This window comes from Canis lupus, chromosome 11 (genome assembly GCF_011100685.1).
Source record: "Canis lupus familiaris isolate Mischka breed German Shepherd chromosome 11, alternate assembly UU_Cfam_GSD_1.0, whole genome shotgun sequence".
Taxonomy (NCBI): Eukaryota; Metazoa; Chordata; class Mammalia; order Carnivora; family Canidae; genus Canis; species Canis lupus.
The window spans coordinates 52,698,697-52,717,224 of record NC_049232.1 but is presented as its reverse complement, the minus strand read 5'-3'; the positions used below and the strand labels follow the sequence as shown (position 1 = coordinate 52,717,224).

Genomic DNA, 18,528 nt, shown 5'->3' with positions numbered 1-18,528 from the left:
CCTCGCACCCCACAATAGTCTCAGAGAATCCACCGGGAAATAGAAAAGAAACAGGATGTTCTGTTCCAATGAGTCACCAGGCCCCTGACTTTCTGGCCTGCTCTCGAGCCCCTCCCCACCAGCTCTCCCGGCCCCAAGGCTCTCCTCCCTCCACTTCCCTCCCAAGCACCAGCTGAAAGCCTTAGAACAAGATTTCCTTCCTCCCTGTGGAATTCCGCCAACTATTCGTGGGCTATTTGGAACATGCCTCCAGGCTTTGGCAAGAAGGAGTCTCTGCTATCTATCCCATTTTAGGGAAGAGGAAACTGTGATCCCGGAGGAGGCAAGCACTCTCCCAAGGCCACCCCGCACCGCATCCTCCAGCCAGGCCTCTCCACCCTCTGCTATACACAGGTACCAGTGGACACAGGGAGCTGGAGACTCAAGGCTTCGCTAAGAACCCCCGGCCCAGTTACCAAGGAAATACTGAATTCAGCAGAGCCCACAGAGTGGGGCCTCTGCAGGTCCCAGAGCTCAGTCTGCCCTGGAGATGAGCTGGAAAGAACACTGGAGGTAGGGCCCTTGGGGACCAGCCTGAGGGGGTCTCACCCCTCTTCTCTCAGAGACCCTGGACTGTCCCACAGAAGCCCAGAGCCCCCTGCTACACAGAGAGCCCCCTCCAGGCAGGGCTGCGTGCAAACTCCAAATCCTCCCTTAGAGCTTAGGTCCTGAGCTCTCCTTCCCTAGTGCGCTGGCGGCACCACAGGGCCCGCCCTGCCTCCCCCCCCCCCCCCCCCCCCCCCCCCCCCCCCCGCCCGCCGCAAGGCTGGCCCTCCAGCACCAGGCCAAAGGCACCAGGCGTCAGGCATTCACCTCTCAGAGAGGAAGGTCCCAGGGCAGTGCAGACACACACCTGGCTGCTCCCTCGCCCACCTGAGTTACAATCAAGAGCCTCTTCACAAAAGCTTCTTAGTGGTTTTTATTTTCTTGCATCAAGGCACAGGTGAACTGACCCTGCAGCCTCATACTGCCTTCTCCAAATTCGAGGGCACTGCTGGCCCCTTCTAGGTAGCCCCCTGGCCAGGGGCCTGCGTCAGTCAGGAGACAGCACTTCAGAGAGCACAGCCCATCTTCTGTGCATCGACGTGCACCGGGGTCCCCTGGGCGTTACAGGCCCAAGGCAGTGTCCGTCCCCGAAGGACCACCCCCACTCTCACCCCGTGACCCTCCAGTGTGCACAGGGCACCCCCCCGAATCCCCTCAGTTCTCTCCTCGTGGTACCCTGGGGCGTGGTCCGCAGAAGCCAAGCAGGACCAGGGCACAGTCCCCGGCGTTTACCACAGAGAGGCGCCCCTCTGCATGGGAGCATGGGGGTCCACATCCTGGTGATGGTAGGACAGGCGGTGGCTGCCATTCCCAGGTGTCAGCGGTGGCCTCGGTGGACGTGGAGGTGGGCGAGGTGGTGGGCATGGTGGTGGTGGAGGTGGCCTTGATGGTGGGCTTGGTGGTGGTGGAGGTGGTGGAGGTGTTGGTGGTGGAGGCCCGCATGGCGCATGCCAGACACGTGGCCAGGATGGTGGAAGTAGTGAAAGTGTCCCAGCTGGCCCCGGCGCGGGAAGAGCCAAGGCTGGGCCCACCGGACTCGGTTCCTCCTTGCAGCCGGTGGGTTCCTCTCCACGTCGGGGTCCTGCCGTCCGCGGCACAGGCAGGCGGCCAGCAGCAGCAGCAGCAGCACGGCCACAGCGGCGCCTATGACCAAGCCCACGAGGCCTAGCATCTGGGAGCTGGACGGTCCTTCCACTCGGCGGCTCCGTGCTGCTTCCTCCCCTCCGCAGCCTCTGCCCGGCCTCGCAGTCCCTGGACCTTGTCTCAGCTCCCGCGGGCTGGAGAGCAGCCAGGGAATGTGGGCGCAGCCTCTCTGGGCTGGAGCTGCCTGCCAAGCGCGAGGCCAGGCGACTGTTAACTCTGGGGAGGTCCACGGGGAGGCTGGGTGGGGACAGAGGAGCGGTCAGGCGGGCTGTGGAAGGAAGGGCCCCGAGTCTGGGGACAGAAGTCCAGCCGCCCCCATCTCTGCCACCTGGCCAGGTGACCAAGCCGGCCCCTTCCCCTCCCTGGCCTCAGCTCCCTCCACTCTTAGACATACCACATAGCGAGTAAGAATGTGGGTTCTAGAACAATACAATTTACTGGCCCTGTGGCTCGTGCACAGGTTACTTAACTGTGCTGTGCCTCCTTATGTCTAAAATGGCCAGTAAGAGTACCTTCCCTCAGACCTAGGGTTTTCTAAGGGTTCGAGAAGTTAAGATTTATCAAGGGCTTAAGCCAGCCCCTGACACATGGTTGCCGTCAATATTATTGCAGTGGAGTCTGGACGGGGGAGACCTCAGCATTTGAGAGTCTCTGGCTCCCTGTCCTGCCACCGGAATCCTCCGGGACAGGGACAGGCCCTGTAGAACGAATTGTCCTGGACCTCAGGAGCTCCGTGAGGGACCGCAGGCAGGTTTTCATGGTTAGGGAAGCTGCGCGGTCTCTAGGGCCTGGGTCCTGGCCGGTCTGGGTGTTAGCCTGTGCTGCTGGAGGCAGGAAGGAGGCTCTGAGCCCTGAGAGGCCAGACCCCGTCCCAGCCTCTCGGTTCCCGCTTCAACGGTCTGGACTGGCCATAAATGGCAGGCTTCTGGCCCCATCCCTGTGTTCTGCACAGCCGGAGTGACATGCCATTCCTTCCCGGTGAAGAACAGAGCGGGCAGGACTGAGCAGCCCCAGACTCCCTGCCCCTTGGTCCCGCATCCCCTCTGTTCACCCCAAACAAACCCTGTCCATCTGGCTCCCATGCCTCGGGCGCCCACCATCTCCCTGGGGAGCCCTTTCTGCCATGGGCTTGTCGAGCCATCCCCAAAACCCCTCTGCACATGCAGCTCTCCATCTCGCTCCACAAGACCACAGAGGCCCGGGGGCCCCCACAGTGAGGCCCTCACCCTTCCTACCCTTCCCTGGGGTGCGCTCATCATCCTGCTGTCCCCCGCCCCGCCCCGGGAGGAATGTTTTCAGCAGCCAGCCTCTGCGTGTCCTTAGGCAAGGCCGTCCCCTGACCCAGCCGGGTTCCTCCTCTGGAAAAGTGCCAGGGCAAGAGGTGACCTCTGGGGACTTCCTCTCTCAGACCTCAGTGAGACGAGCACTCTCAGGAGGCCTCAAACCCTTCGTGAAAACCTCCTCTGGATGAAAATGCCAAACATTCCCTTCAACCAAATTGCACTCAGGGGGCAGCAGCTCTAATGAATCCTGGGACTTACACCCTCCAAGGGAAAGCCACTTAAACTTTTAATGATGCTAGAGCGAGAACTCCCTCCTATGGCTTCTGGGGCCCTGAGAGCCCAGCTGCCTTCTCTCAGGGCCTGTTAAGGAGAGAAGTCTGCGGCAAAGAGGAGGAGGAAAGCAAACAGAACTTTCTCCTCCTTCTCTAAGGAGACTCCCACTCCACTGCAGCCCTGGGATGGGGGCAGGGACCTGCAAACTGCAGACATGCAGAGCTTCGGTCAGCGCAGAGGGCATCTTGGAATCACCCACACCCGGCCCTCACTGAGAGTTAGAGAAACTGAGGCCAGAGAAGAGAAAGAGCTTGCTTAAGGTTTCTCAGCTTTGTGGGCTACAGCGTGTAAGGAAGACAGCACTATTCCAGAGTGAGGGGGCATCCAGAGGGAGAGTCTGAGATCAGCTGGGGACCTTCCACAGAGATAACATGGAGAGGGATGGGCAGATGTGGCTGACTCTGAATCCTCCACCCCTCTCACACACACACACACACACACACCTACACGAGACATTTGTTTTCTTGGGTGCAAGAGTCACTTCCCATCTGGACAGAAGACAGGATCCCAGAATGGGTATTTGATTCGATGCTTTAAGCACTTGGGGGAAGATATAATGGCCACAGTCCTCTGGGACTGCAGAAGTGTCTGAGACCTTCCTAGAGGCCTGACTGGACACCAGGGTTTGCAGGACTGATGCCTTTAGAGGAATGTGTCAGAAAAGCTGTTCCATAGCATTGTGATTATATTTCTCCCATAGGGTTTGGTCTTCTGCACACCCCACTGGCTGCCTTCCTAGCTGAAGGACTGGAGTTTCAGACCATGCAGCTAATAGGTCAGCCTTTTGGAGTTCCTATCATTTAGCTTCATGCTCGTATTTCCAGGGTGCACAGACTTATGCACACACTTACATACCTGTGCACCCCTGTAAATTGCCCTGTGGGTAAACTCACGCAACGAGAATTGCATGCACACATGCTCATCCACATATACATAAGTGCATACAAGTTCCATACAAGCTCACCAACTTGTGCTTGTACTAGATACAAGTGGTTCTTGGCTGTCCCAAGATGACAACCATTGTTTTCGGCAGTTGGTGGCACCACCTAGTGGTGAAACTGTAAAATTCAGTTTCGTATTCTGACCTGCCAAAAGTTAGTCTCCTGATCTTTGTTCGTGGATCATAATTTGAACCCACGCACTTAACTCCTCTCTGTTACAAATTCTGGTCCAGAAAATTTAGGGAATTTCTACGAGATATAGTACAAATTAAACCATACTGATAGATGCATTGACTAAGGAAGAGTGTCTCTGGGAGGTCGTGCAGGGTCCCCAGCAGAGATTCTCTAGGCCCTATGATAGACAACCAGGGCTAGGACTACGGGTGAGCTGGCCACAGGCAGGAAACAAGCTTAGCAGATTTAGGAACTGCACAAGTGTCAGCCCTTGGAGGAAAGGCCATGACTCAGCCCATCTTTTGTTTTGCACAGAAAAGGAAGGATAATGGCCGACAGGTTCCTAACCTGGGTTCTCATGCCAGTTAGAGAAGGGAGATAATCCTCTGCCTAACCTTGGGCTGCCTCAGTAAATACTGAAAATAAGTTGCCCAGAATAGCAGCAAACTTCTGTCCTCTTCTCAGGAGCTCTCCCTGCCCTAATTATGGCCAAGTAGACCACCTCCACCTCCCTCCCTGCTGCCGACTAAACCATAAACAACCAGATTTTCTTCTTCTTTCTCCATTGTCTGAAGCCAACATGCTTGAAAATAAGCTACATAATTTTTATAGAATCATTTCAGTTACAATTCCAAAATATAGATCTAGGTCCCCCCTTTAAAGTGAGCAAATAGAGAAAAGTTGCTAGACATATGAGAAAAGATATCGAGTATTGTACCTTATTACCAGGGTTACTAGAATCTAAAGAAAGGGATAAACAGTAAAATCCCCAAATTTATATATATATATATTTTTTAAAGAAAAAATGTGCAGGGGAGCCCATGCATATTGCTCAGTTCAAGAGTAGGAGAAGATAACATGGGATGACCAGCTCAGGCATTGAGACAGAAATAAAAGGGATAACTTCTGCCTTCCTCTCCCTTGGTTGTATTCAGGCTCTCAATGAGTTGGAGGATGCTCCCCATGGTTGGGGAGGGAAATCTACTTTATAAGGGATCCAATGGTAATCTCACCTGGAAATACACTCACTTCTATGGAAATCCAAGGCTTCTGTGCAAAGCATGTAGACCTCAACTGTGTCTGTGGATGCACATGCCTCTCTGTACTTTGGGAGGATGGTTTCCTCTGTGAACTTAGCTTTCTTTTTTTTTTTAAAGATTGTATTTATTTGTTCATGAGAAACACAGACAGAGGCAGAGACCTAGGCAGAGGGAGAAGCAGGTTCCCTGCCGACAGCCTGATGCGGGACTCAATCCAAGGACCCTGGAATCACACCCTGAGCCAAAGGCAGATGCTCAACCACTGAGTCACACAGGTGTCCCAAAATTTTATATCTATTTAAATAACACTCAAAAGTTAATTCATACATGAATTTGGGAAAATTATGCAAAACAGGAAATTTACTTTCAGATTAAAAATCATATCAGAAAAAGACCACTTTGAGAACCTATCTTATAAGTCTGGAGGGAAAAAAGAATAAAGAAAAGAGAGAGAGAGAGAGAGAATGCCCAGGAATTCAAATTGTTTGCATAATAAACATTTTAGAAGTAGAGAGCAGAGCCCATGGAGGAATAATCCTTAAAGAAATTAAGAAAATTTTCTGAGCTAGAGAATTGAGTCTTTTTTTTTTTTTTTTTTTTTTTTTTTTTTAAGAATTGAGTCTTTAGCTGAAAAGTCACACTGAATACTGAGCAAACTATTTGGAGGACCAGGGCAGACCATCTTGGTACACCCAGGTGCAATTTTGACACTAAAAAGGCTACGTAAAAATATATAGAAAGGAACTCAAATGGTCCAGCTATATTGAAACAGTCTGGCAGTTTTTTACAAAACTAAACACATTCTATTACTTTACCCAGCAATCATACTTCTTGGTATTAACACAAAATAGTTTAAAAGTTATGTTCACACAAAACCTGCATGTAGACATTTACAGCAGCTTTATTCTTAATTGCCAAAACTTAGAAGCAACCAAGATGCCCTCCCATCGGTGAATGAATAAATAAACCAAAGCACATAAAGACGATGGAATATTACTCAGCACTAAGAAGAAATGAGCCAGCAAGCCACAAATAGACATGGAGGAATCTTAGATCCATTTTAGTAAGAGAAAAAATACAATGCAACCTGAAAAAGCTACATACTGTATGATTCCAAGTATATGACATTCTGGAAAAGGCAAGCTATGGAGACAAAAGGATCAGTGGTTGCCAGGGGCTACAATAAGACAAGCAAGAATAGGGGGACACAGAGGATTTTTAGGGCAGTGACACTATTTCCCAGGACACCATCATGTTGGATACATGTCATTATACATTTGTCAAAGCCCTTACAATGTACAACACCAAGAATTAACCCTAATGTAACTATGTACTTTGGTTGACTATTGATGTATTGATGGAGGTTCATTGATTATAACAAATGTACCAATGTGGTGCCAGATGTTGATAGTGGGGAAGGCTGCACATATCTGGGGACAGGAAGTATATGGGAGATCCCTGTCCATTCCACTCAATTTTGCTATGAACCTAAAACTGCTCTAAAAAAACAATAGTCTAGGGCAGCCCCAGTGGCGCAGCGGTTTAGTGCCACCTGCAGCCCAGGGTGTGATCCTGGAGACCCAGGATTGAGTCCCACATCAGGCTCCCTGCATGGAGCCTGCTTCTCCCTCTGCCTGTGTCTCTGCCCCTCTCTCTCTGAATAAGTAAATAAAAATCTTTAAAAAAAAAAAAGATTAAAAAATAAATAAATAAAAATTTTAAAAAATAGTCTATTCTGGGGCACCTGGGTGGTTCAGTGGTTGAGCATCTGCCCTTGGCTCAGGTCGTGATCCTGGGGTCCGGATGAGTCCTGCATCAGTCTCCTCGCGGGGAGCCTCCTTCTCCCTCTGCCTATGTCTCTGCCTCTCCCTCTGTGTCTTTCATGAATAAGTAAATAAAATCTTTAAAAAAAAATAAAGAATAGTCTATTCTAAAAAAGCAAAAGGATTAGGAAATGATCCCATCAGCAACTGGAGCTGTTCAAAATGTCTCAAATAATAGAGAAAGATAGAAACTTTTCTTTATTTTTTAACTTATAATATTTACTTTCTAAAACTAACACAACCCTGACAACTATAGCATAAAAACACCACAGACAAATATCCAAGGGGACTGCTGCTTCTCCCCAGGAGGCTGGATGGTGTGCCACATGCAGGTAAACACAGTACATGTTCTTGAGCCTCCTTTCTCCTTATGCACAGTGAGGGAAAGACTGGTAACAGAAGGAATCTGTACAGTCTAAGTCACCTTCCTTTCTTGACTTTTCAAGTGTTTTTAACTTTCGGAAGCCACCATTAAGAGATAACTGTGACACTTAGAACTCCATTCATTGATTTAACTAATATCTATTTAACCAGGCCCCACATTTGGTGCTAAGGCTAGAGAGAAGAAAGACACACTCTTTGCCCTCCAGGAGCTTTTTTACCTTGGGTAGGAGACAGAAATAGAAATGATTACAATGTACCAGGTAAATTCTGGGACCTAAGTGTTCACCAGGCCCTAGCAAAGTGCAAAAGAGAAAGTCATTCGTTAGTAATAAATTTCTTTCCTTTTCTCGCCCAACCTACTATTTTAATAATTGCTAGAATAATGACCCTTTACAAATCAATCTCACTTACACTTCCTACAATCTATTATCCTCGTGTTGCACAGGAGACACACAGCTAGGAAGTGGCAGGGCCAGAATGGAGTCTGGGCCTGCCTGGCCCCAAAGCCTACCTCTCACAGTGCTAGACTGAGAGAGGGAAATGAATGAGACATGATGCCACCATCAGAAAGAGAAGCCATGTCTCTGAGAATCCACAGGTGAGGAAAAAGAGAATATGGAAGGAAATGGAAAGAAAGAGGGAAAAGTATTTCAAGACTTCTGCCCCAAAAATCTGAAAAACTCCTGATTAGGCTTGTATAGAACAATGTTCAAAGAGATAACAGTTTCCTGAGTGGCTTTCCAACCTATCCTCCACCAAAATAAAAAGTCTTCTTAAAGTAGACAATAATCAAAAAATAAGATGGTCGGATAGATGAATTCATGTGTCATAATGAAAAAGAGCAAATGGTTAACAATGGTTGAAATTTGATTTTAAGTATATAGCTATTCACACTACAATTTTTCTAGGCTTTCACCATGTTTGAAAGATTTCACATACCAACCCCCCCTCCCCACACACACACGGTGTTGTAGGCAGGGGGAAGTAAGCAATAGTTGGGCAGGGGAGTAGGAGAACAGAGTTTTCTAGTGCTGTCCCACGAGGTAGCATTAGCCACATGGCAACTGAACACGTGCAGTATTGTTAATCTGAGTTGGGGGTTCTGTATATGTAATATAGACTCCAGATTTCAAAAACTTGTACACAATAGAATGGAAAATATCTCATTAATAATTTTTATCCTATTCACAGGTTGGAATGATAATTTTTTATATGTTGAATTAAATAAAATATATTATTTAAATTAATTTCACCTGCTTCATTTACTTTTTTTTAAGATTTTATTTATTTATTCATGAGAGACACAGAGAGAGAGGCAGAGACACAGGCATTGAGAGAAGTAGGGTCCATGCAGGGAGCCCGATGTGGGACTCAATCCTAGGACTCCAGGATCATGCCCTGGGAGTGAAGGCTGGTGCTCAACGGCTGAGCCACCCAGGCATCCCTTCTTTTACTTTTTTAAAGTGGCTACAGGGGTGCCTGGGTGGCTCAGTGGTTGAGCATCTGCCTTTGGTTCAGATCATGATCCTGGGGTCCTAGGATCGAGTCCCGCAGCAGGCTCCCCATAGGAAGCCTGCTTCTCCTTTTGCTTATGTCTCTCATGAATAAATAAATAAAATCTTTTTAAAAATAAATTAAATAAATAAAATGGCTACACATGTAACATACATGCACACCCTGTATAGCATTTCTACTGAACACTGTCACCTACTGCATCCAGTCAGCATGGATCCTATTACCTTGCTCATTCACACCTGCTCTGGACCAAGGCCTATGCCAGGGCAGGCAGAGATGAATCAAACACAGCCACAGCCTCAGAGAGCCAAAGGTCTAGGTCCTGAAGAGAAGCCAAGACAGACCTAAAAACACTATAGGATTTCAGTATCTGGGTAATCTCAGTGACTTCCTTGCTTGTAGGTGTTCATGTGGTGCCTTTTTGATTAGACTGAGGGCAGAACCTTTCTAGAGCAAATATAGAAATGTGGAGGTGGGGGCAGTGTTTTGGGGTCAGCACTTCACATGCAAAAACCAGGGAAGGTAAACATCCCAGATTGAGGACAGTCCCACATGAGGAAGAATTATCTTGTCCAAAACAGCAGTAATGTATCTGTTGAGAAACTCAGAAGAAGAAACACCTGTTTCTACCCTCTGGCTAAGGACTCAGGCCTATTCACCAACCCACACAGAGGAAGCACCATTATTACTATGCAGGCAAGGACAAGGATCTTCCTAGGGTCCTGAATCAACATAACCCAATTCCCCATCTCCTTAAAGGTAAGTGAACCCTGGGACAGTTAAGGACACCCAAGGGTTTGGCTCCCAGTGGGAAATCTGTCTGATTATGAAGACTGCCAAAGGCAGTGTTCAATTAGCCCAGGCTAATTAACCATGTGGGAGCCTGTATCCAGAGCTCAATAGCTCAGGGCACCACTCTCCAGCACCAGGTTCTAAAATGCCACAGGAACAGACCACTTCTGGAGGTGGTGCCAAGTGAAAATGAGTCATCCCTTTGGTCTGATCTCAGGGGCTGGAGCTATGGGAGATGAGGAGCGTCGATGGGTGTCCTACATAATCAGCTAAAGGACAAGTACCCACACTGCACGAATTTCCCAGAAGGCCTTAGTTGAACAACAGGTAAAGGTGTAAGGACCCTAGGAAAGGTGAGTATCACTGCTAGCTTGTGAAAGGATCAGAAACCCCTTCCTAGAACAAGATGCAGTGGTCCAGGCAAGAGGTGAGAAGTGTCTGCATCACAACAGGATCTGAGAGAAAAGCAGGTGGAACAGACTTAAAATATATTGTTGAGATGGAATTAGAGGATTTTCTGATGCATTCAATAAAGAGAATTATGGAGAAGTAGAAGCCAAGTATAGACCTAGGGATCTGGAATGAACAGCTGAATGATAGAATAGGCAGGAATACCTCTTGAGGAACTTGTCAGTGGAGGAGAGAAGAGAGATGAGGCAGCAGCTGCAAGAGAAAATTATGTCAAGGAAGGTTCTATTTTAAAGATGCGAGAAGACAGAGCCCTCTCTTCCCTGGGAATCCTCAAGGGAGATGGGTGACTCATGGAATGACATTCCTGTGGAGGATAGAGGGATTAGGGTCAGGAATAGGAGTGGAATGGGATACTTTGAGACTGACTCCCTGTCTCAGTGCCTGGTGTCATGAGCCTCCAGCCAACTAGATACTTGAAGTGACCCTCCTTGGGCCTCATTACTCTTCCTTCCCACTCACATTAAAACAAAACAAAACAAATTAAGCTATGTGCTATTTACTACAGAAGTCTAAAAAACAGATGATAGAAAAATTGAAAGCAAAAAGATAGAAAAGATACATCAAGCAAATACTAAGCAAAAGAAAGCTGGTATAATAATAGACAAAGTAAATTTTAGGGCAAAAAAATTTCTAGAGATAAAGAGGATCCATATATAAACATAAAAAATCATTTTTACCAATTATGACGTTTTATGTTCCTAATAGCATAGGAATATAAAACAAAATTTTCTAAAACCATAAGGAGAAATTGACAAATTCATAATCAAAAGATTCTAACACATATCTTTACATTATTTGTCAAGCAGACAAAACAATCAGTAAAAATTTAGATTTGAACAAAGTAACTGTGAAGCTTGATAAATGGATGTATATAAAAACACTGCCCCCAGCAGAGAAGATACATTCTTTTCAAGCACACAGATACTATTGATGAAAAATTGCCAGAGAGTAGGTCATAAAGCAAGTCTCAACAAATTTAAAGGATGGGTATCATACAGACCACATTCTCTGACTACAGTGAAGTTATATTAGAAATCAAGCTGAAATAAGCTTTAAAAATTTAAACATTTATCCAACAACCTCCATTTGTTTGGGAATTAAGAAATACACTTCTATGATAATTAAAAAGAATAATAGTAGAAATTACAAATTATTCAGAACAAGACAGAAATAGAAACAGTACATATCAAAATATGTGGAGTGAGGGGATCCCTGGGTGGCTCAGCAGTTTGGCGCCAGCCTTTGGCCCAGGGCCCAACCCTGGAGTCTGGAGATCGAGTCCCGCTTCGGGCTCCCGGCATGGAGTTGGCTTATCCCTCTGCCTGTGTCTCTGCCTCTCTCTCTCTCTCTCTCTCTCTCTGAATAAATAAATAAATAAATCTTTAAAAATAAAAATAAAATATGAGATTTAATGAGCTTAAAATTGAGAAAAAGAAAGCCAAGACTGGCAGAAGAAAGAAAATAATAAAGATTAGACTGGATATAAATCAAATAAGGGGGATCCCTGGGTGGCGCAGCCTGCCTTTGGCCCAGGGCGCGATCCTGGAGACCCGGGATCGAATCCCACGTCGGGCTCCCGGTGCATGGAGCCTGCTTCTCCCTCGGCCTATGTCTCTGCCTCTCTCACTCTCTCTCTATGACTATCATAAATAAATAAAAATTGAAAAAAAATAAAAAAATAAAAAAAATCAAATAAGGAATCGAGAAACAATAGGAAAAAATTCAACAAAATCAAGAGTAGGTTTTTGAAAAAAATACAATTGACAAATGCTGAGCTAGACTAATAGAAAAAGGAGGACTCAAATAAATAGAATCAGAAATGAAAGAGGAGACACTACAACAAATGACAGAGAAATTAGAAAGAACATTAGAATTACTATGAACGATTACACACCAACAAACTGCATAATCCAGAAGAAATTGATAAATTCTTAGAAACCCACAATCTACCAAAACTGAATCAAGAAGAAATAAAACGAATCCCACGTCAGGCTCCCTGCATGGAGCCTGCTTCTCCCTCTGCCTGTGTCTGTGCCTCTCTCTCTCTCTGTGTCTCTCATGAATAAATAAATAAAAATCTTAAAAAAATAAAAATAAAAGAAGAAATAAAAAGCCTGAACAGACCGAAAACGAATAAAGAGATTGAATCAGTAAAAATTTCCCACCAAAGAGAGTAGGACCACCAGATGGCTTCATGTGTGAATTCTACCAGAGAAGAATTTTTAAAAAACAGTCCTTCTTAAACTCTTCCAAAAAAAAAAAAAAAAAAAAAACAGAACAAGAGGGAACACTCACAGACTCATTTTATGAGGCCTGCATCACTCTGATACCAAATCCAAATAAAGCCATCATGAGAAAACAAAACAAAACAAAACTGCAAGCCAATATCCTTGATGAACATGAATGCAAAAATCCTCAATAAAAAATCTAAAAAACTGAATTAAACAGCACATTAAAAAGGATTATATACTATAACAAGTCAGCTTTATTCCTGGAATGCAACGATGGTTCAACATACAAAAATCAATCAATGTAATATACCACATCAACAAAATGAAGGACAAAAAACACATGATCATCTCAACTGATACAGAAGAAGCATTTGACAAAATTCAAAACCCTTTCATTATAGAAACTCTCAACAAAATAGAAATTACTTCAACATAATAAAACTCATGTATGAAAACCCACAGCAAACATCATACTCAGAGGTGAAAGACTGAAAGCTTTTCCTCTAAGATCAGAAACAAGGTAAGGATCCCCCCCTTTCAGCATAGTACTGGAAATTCTAGCCAGAGCAACTAGGAAAGAAAAAGAAATAAAGACACCCTCATTGGGAAAAAAAACAAAAAAACAAAAACAAGGAAAACTATCCCTACTGGCAGATATAATCTTATATTTAGAAAATTCTAAAGACTCCACATACAAAAAAAGCTGTTAGCACTATAAATGAACTCAGCAACGTAGCAGGATACTACACACAAAAGTCAACACGCAAAAATCAGTAGCATTTCTATGCATTAACAATGAACATCTGAAAAACAAATCACAAAAACAAGTCCATTTACAATATCATCATAAAGAATTAAACACTTGGGAATTAAATTAACCAAGGAAGTGAAAGACTTGTACAATAAAAACTACAAAAATTGCTGAAAGAAATTCAAACAGACAAATAAATAGAAACACTTCCCATGTTCCTGGATTGGAAGACTTTATCAAAACTACACAAAGTGACCTACAGACTCAGTGCAATCCCCAAGAAAATCCCAATGACATGTTTCACAGAAATAGGAAAACTCACCCTAAAATCAATGGAATCTTAACGAATGGGAAGTAGCCAGAACAATCCTGAAAAAGAACAAAACTGGAAGATCACACCTCCTTTTTTTTTTAAAGATTTTATTTATTTATTCATGAGCGACACACACACACACACACACACACACAGAGGCAGAGACACAGGCAGAGGGAGAAGCAGACTCCATGCAGGGAGCCTGCTGTGGGACTCAATCCCTGGTTTCCAGGATCACGCCCTGGGCGGAAGGCAGGCACTAAACCACTGAGCCACCCAGGGATCCTCAAGAACACACCTCCTGATTCCAAAAATCACTACAAAGTTACAGCAATCAAAACAGTGTGGCACTGGCAAAAGAGAGAGAGAGAGAGACCAATAGAATAAAATAGCCCAGAAATTAACCCCCACACATATGATCAGATGACTATTGACAAGGGTGCCAAGACCATTCAATGGGGAAAGGATAGTCTTTTCAACAAATGGCACTGGAAAAACTGGGGTATCTACATGAAAAGAATGAAGTTAAACCCTTACCTAAAACCATATACAAAAATTTAACTCAAAATGGATCAAAGACATAAATGTAAGACCTGAAACAATAAAACTCTTAGAAGAAAACATAGGACAAAAGTTTTATGGCACTGGATTGGGAATGATTTCTTAGACAGGACACCAAGGACACAGGTAACAAATAAACATTAGATAAACTGGACCCTACGAAAATTTTAAAACTTTGTGTGTCCAAAAAACACTATCTACAGAATATAAAGGCAGCCTACAAAATGGGAGGAAATATTTACAAATCATATATGTGATAAGGGAATAATATCCAGAATTTCTAAAGACCTTCTAAAACTCAACAACAAAAAAACAATTTAATTCAAAAATGGGCATAGGACTTGTACTGACATTTCTCCAAGATAATATATAATGGCCAATAAGCACATGAAAAGATGTTCAATATCACAAATCATTAGGGAAATGTAAATTAGAACCACAATGAGATATCACCTCACGCTCATTACAATGGCTACTATTAAGGGGAAAAAAATGGAAATTAGCATGTGGAGAAATTGGAACCCTTGCATACTGTTAAACGAAATGTAAAACAATAGTACTGCCACTGTAGAAAATAGTGGAGACTGCTCAAAATTTTAGAGGTTCCTCAAAAAATTTTAAAAAAGAAATGCCATATCAGCTAGCAATTCCACTTTGGGTATATGCCCCAAAAAATTGAAAGCAGGGTTAACATAGCATAACAGCATTGTTCACAACTGCTAAAACATGGGCACAACCCAAGTTTCCATCAGCTGGTGAATGCATAAGCAAAATGTGGTATGTCCATACAATGGAATATTAATCAGTCTTTAAAAAGGAAGACATCTTGCAATGGCAACAACATGGATGAACCTTGCAGACATTATGCTAATTGAAATAAGCCAGTCACTAAAAGACAAATACCATAAATTCCACATAGTAGGCTCATCTTCTTATGATTTCCTATTACCTTGTCTGTGAATTCAGTTTCCATTTACTACCCCCAGGAATGATGACGGAGTGCCTGAAAGAGCTACTAAGAGGATGTCAGCTGGGCTTGGTGGCTCCCCATTCCTCCCGGGACTTCTCTGTGTGCCTCTGGTTCAAGCATCGATAATTACTGACTCAGAGGGCAAATATCTCCAATGCCCACTACCTGGACCTGCCTGCTTGCTGGCAAGTTACAAATTACAGTCCCTTACCAGTCATCCTGATGGTTGCCTCAGCCCCTTCCCCCTGCTCCTTGTAACTGTTGCCTGTGAGCTGAGAACCCCCAAACCACTGTCCTTATTGCAGTAATCCCTTCCTTACTTTGTTCGGCTGCGGTTTCTTCTAACAATGCAATCTCATTTGGCTTATCGTTTTTTCAGCAATTCCTCAACATTTCTGGTCTGCCGGTGGCACTCTCTCTGATTTTTCAGTGCTGTTAAGAATTGATTTTCATTTAAACATGTACAAGTTCTATCTTCTACAACATTTTGGTAAGATATCCACACAAGGATTGGATCTCAAAACTTGGCTGGTGCCAAGGACTCAAGAGCCTACTTTCTGGACCAAAGATGAAACACAGTTTTCTGATTTATAAATTTATTGATATGAAAGGCCATCCAGATTCATAAAAGTAAAAGTATACTTGAGATTTTAGCCTCATTGAATATGACATAAAGATACTTATAAAGTTAGAGAAAGGACATATTAGTGAATATACTGCTGGATTCTGAGAATAGATCCTTTAACACAGATTTGGTCTCTTCCCTCAGGGTTTCCTAGCACTTAGAAGCTAGTAGAGGACACACAGGCACATAACTAGGGCACATAGATTTTATGTCCACCAGATTCCTTGCTCTGTCATCCTGCTGCCATAGTGATCTCCCAAGCTCATGCTTGGAATTCAGGGCTTCATAGTTGTTCCAACCACCTCCTCCCGCCTCCCCCAAAAGTCATCAAGAATGGCCTGATGTCCACCAGGTGGAGCCCAGGAGCTAGAGCCCATCAGCTCACAACAGCTCACCCCCAAATAAATCTTGCACCTATGACAAGAATAAAACATGAAGAGGAAGAAGGGTTTATCCCAGAAATACAAGGAGAATTTGACATTGGGGAAAATTATACGTCGATGGAAATCACTTCATGAATATATTAGAAGGAGAAGAGTTATACAATCAGGACACAGTAAAAGGTCTGGATTGATGGAGAGACAATGTACCTGAATGAGAAAACTTGATTTTACAATGATGTCAATTCTGCCCCCCAAATTAGTGGATGAATTAAAGGCATAATCCCATGAAAGGTTTCATGAAATTTGACAAGCTGACTGCAAAATTTTTCTGGAAAAAATATTGATAAATAAAAAAATATTGATATCTAGCAGATATCAATATACACTAGTAATCTACAGTAATTAAAGTAGTGTGGTATAAGGACCATAAGAGACAATAAAATTTATTTAAAACCTAACATCATGCCTAGAAAGAAATTCATAAATATATGAAAAATGAGTATTGATAAACAGTACTGCAACAAATATAATGCTAGAAAGTGAAAGTAATCTAGTTACAGAAAACACATTCCAGGTGGCCTGGTTGGGGGAGGGAGGAATGGACTACTCAGGGGGATGAGGAAATTTGGGGGATGACAGATAAATTCTCCACCTTGATTGCGCTGATGGTTTCGTGACTGTACACCTATGCTAAAATTCATCAAATGATATGATTTACATCTATGCAATTGTACATCACTTATGGTCAATAAGACTGCAAGAAGAAAACATGCTTAAAAGCCACACTTACCTATGATTACAAAATCAATCTTTCTGTGTGGATATGCACATGTAAATGACCAGAAAAGTATCTAGATAGAAATATATAAAACTAGAATACTAGCTACCTTCGGGGAGTCGGGGAAAGGAAGAATGAAAAGGGGGTGTGACTTTTATACCATATACTTCTGTATTCTTCATGTTTTTTTAAAAAAATGTTTTGATGTGTAATTTGTAAAAATACATAAAAAACTATTAAAATCACTTAAATTTTAAAAGTTAAATAAAACTCCAACAACAATAACAATACCCAGTTCCAAGATAAAATGACCCTATTTGATAATGAAGTCCTCAAGCCCACAGAGGAATGGGCTCTGAGAACTGGAAGGAACTTCAAGGAGCAAGCATCAGGATGCCTGTTCTGAGAGTGGAGAAGAGGAGCCGGGTACAGTGAAAGGCACCCGGTCACAACCTGACCTGGGCAGACCTCCTTTGCACTGACTGGGGATGATGCTTTCAAGAACGGACACATCAGTGTCCCCAAGCAAACCCAGGACCCTGAGCCCGCCACTTCACCTCTCTAGAGCAGTTTTCCTGTCCATGCACTGAGGGTGTGCCAGAATGGTAGATACAGACTCAATTGCTCTGATATTCTGGAATTCTGTTTGTCTCTCTTCACCCAGTTTCCTCCCCATTACACTCTTTCCAGATTTTGCATTTTCTTGAGATCCCTATGAAAGTTGGCAGGACCTCTAACTCCTGGAAAACCTACCATTTGCATACTCACACGTTCATTAATTTTTAAGTTTATTCACCAAGAAGTGTTTATGCATTATTTAATTATTCACCCAGCCACTCATTTACTCGTTCTGGAAATACACATGGGCTACGCTGACTGGGGACTGACCTATGAGTGTGGCTCCTGACCCTGAGTCACTTTCTCCAACTTTTTCATACTAATTAAGATTTCCAAATAGATGCTGTGTAATTGGGTCTTTGGGACATCATCCCTGAAGCACCCCAAAGTTTCTAAGTTGGGCGCATTTCCCCTTCTCCCTCTAAATTGCCTCCGGGATTGCACAGTCCCTTGGCACATAGGGAGCTTTGAAAGGTGCCTACTCCTTTTGGCCTGTCTGCTCCCTGGGAAGCCATTGGCCACGATGGAGCTGGGAGCTGCCCAGGTCAGGGAGACCCTGGCCACCCACAATAAGCTACTGAGGACCCTGTGCAGCCTTGAGCACATCAGCACTTCCTAATTCCACCAAACCTGACACCCTCTGGAGAACTCCCACTGAATTTTGAGTACTTTGCCTACATCCACCCAATTCTAAAAGCTCCACTTAATTCTATCAAGTTTCAAACACTTTCCTGAATTCTGCACAAATCAAGGCATGTCTTTTAGTTTGCAAAGCTGGGTCAGTGTGAAACCATGTGTCCTGCCCACCAAGGCT

At 44.2% G+C, this 18,528-nt stretch overlaps 1 protein-coding gene across 1 annotated transcript; it reads right to left on the bottom strand.

Moving 5' to 3' along the window:
* Window positions 1-939: 939 nt before the first annotated feature.
* Window positions 940-2,574, bottom strand: HRCT1 (histidine rich carboxyl terminus 1). The gene has a single exon (XM_038552804.1). The coding sequence runs from the start codon at window positions 1,754-1,756 to the stop codon at window positions 1,403-1,405; it is 354 nt and encodes a 117-aa protein (XP_038408732.1). The 5' UTR covers window positions 1,757-2,574; the 3' UTR covers window positions 940-1,402.
* Between the last annotated feature and the right edge of the window lie 15,954 nt (window positions 2,575-18,528).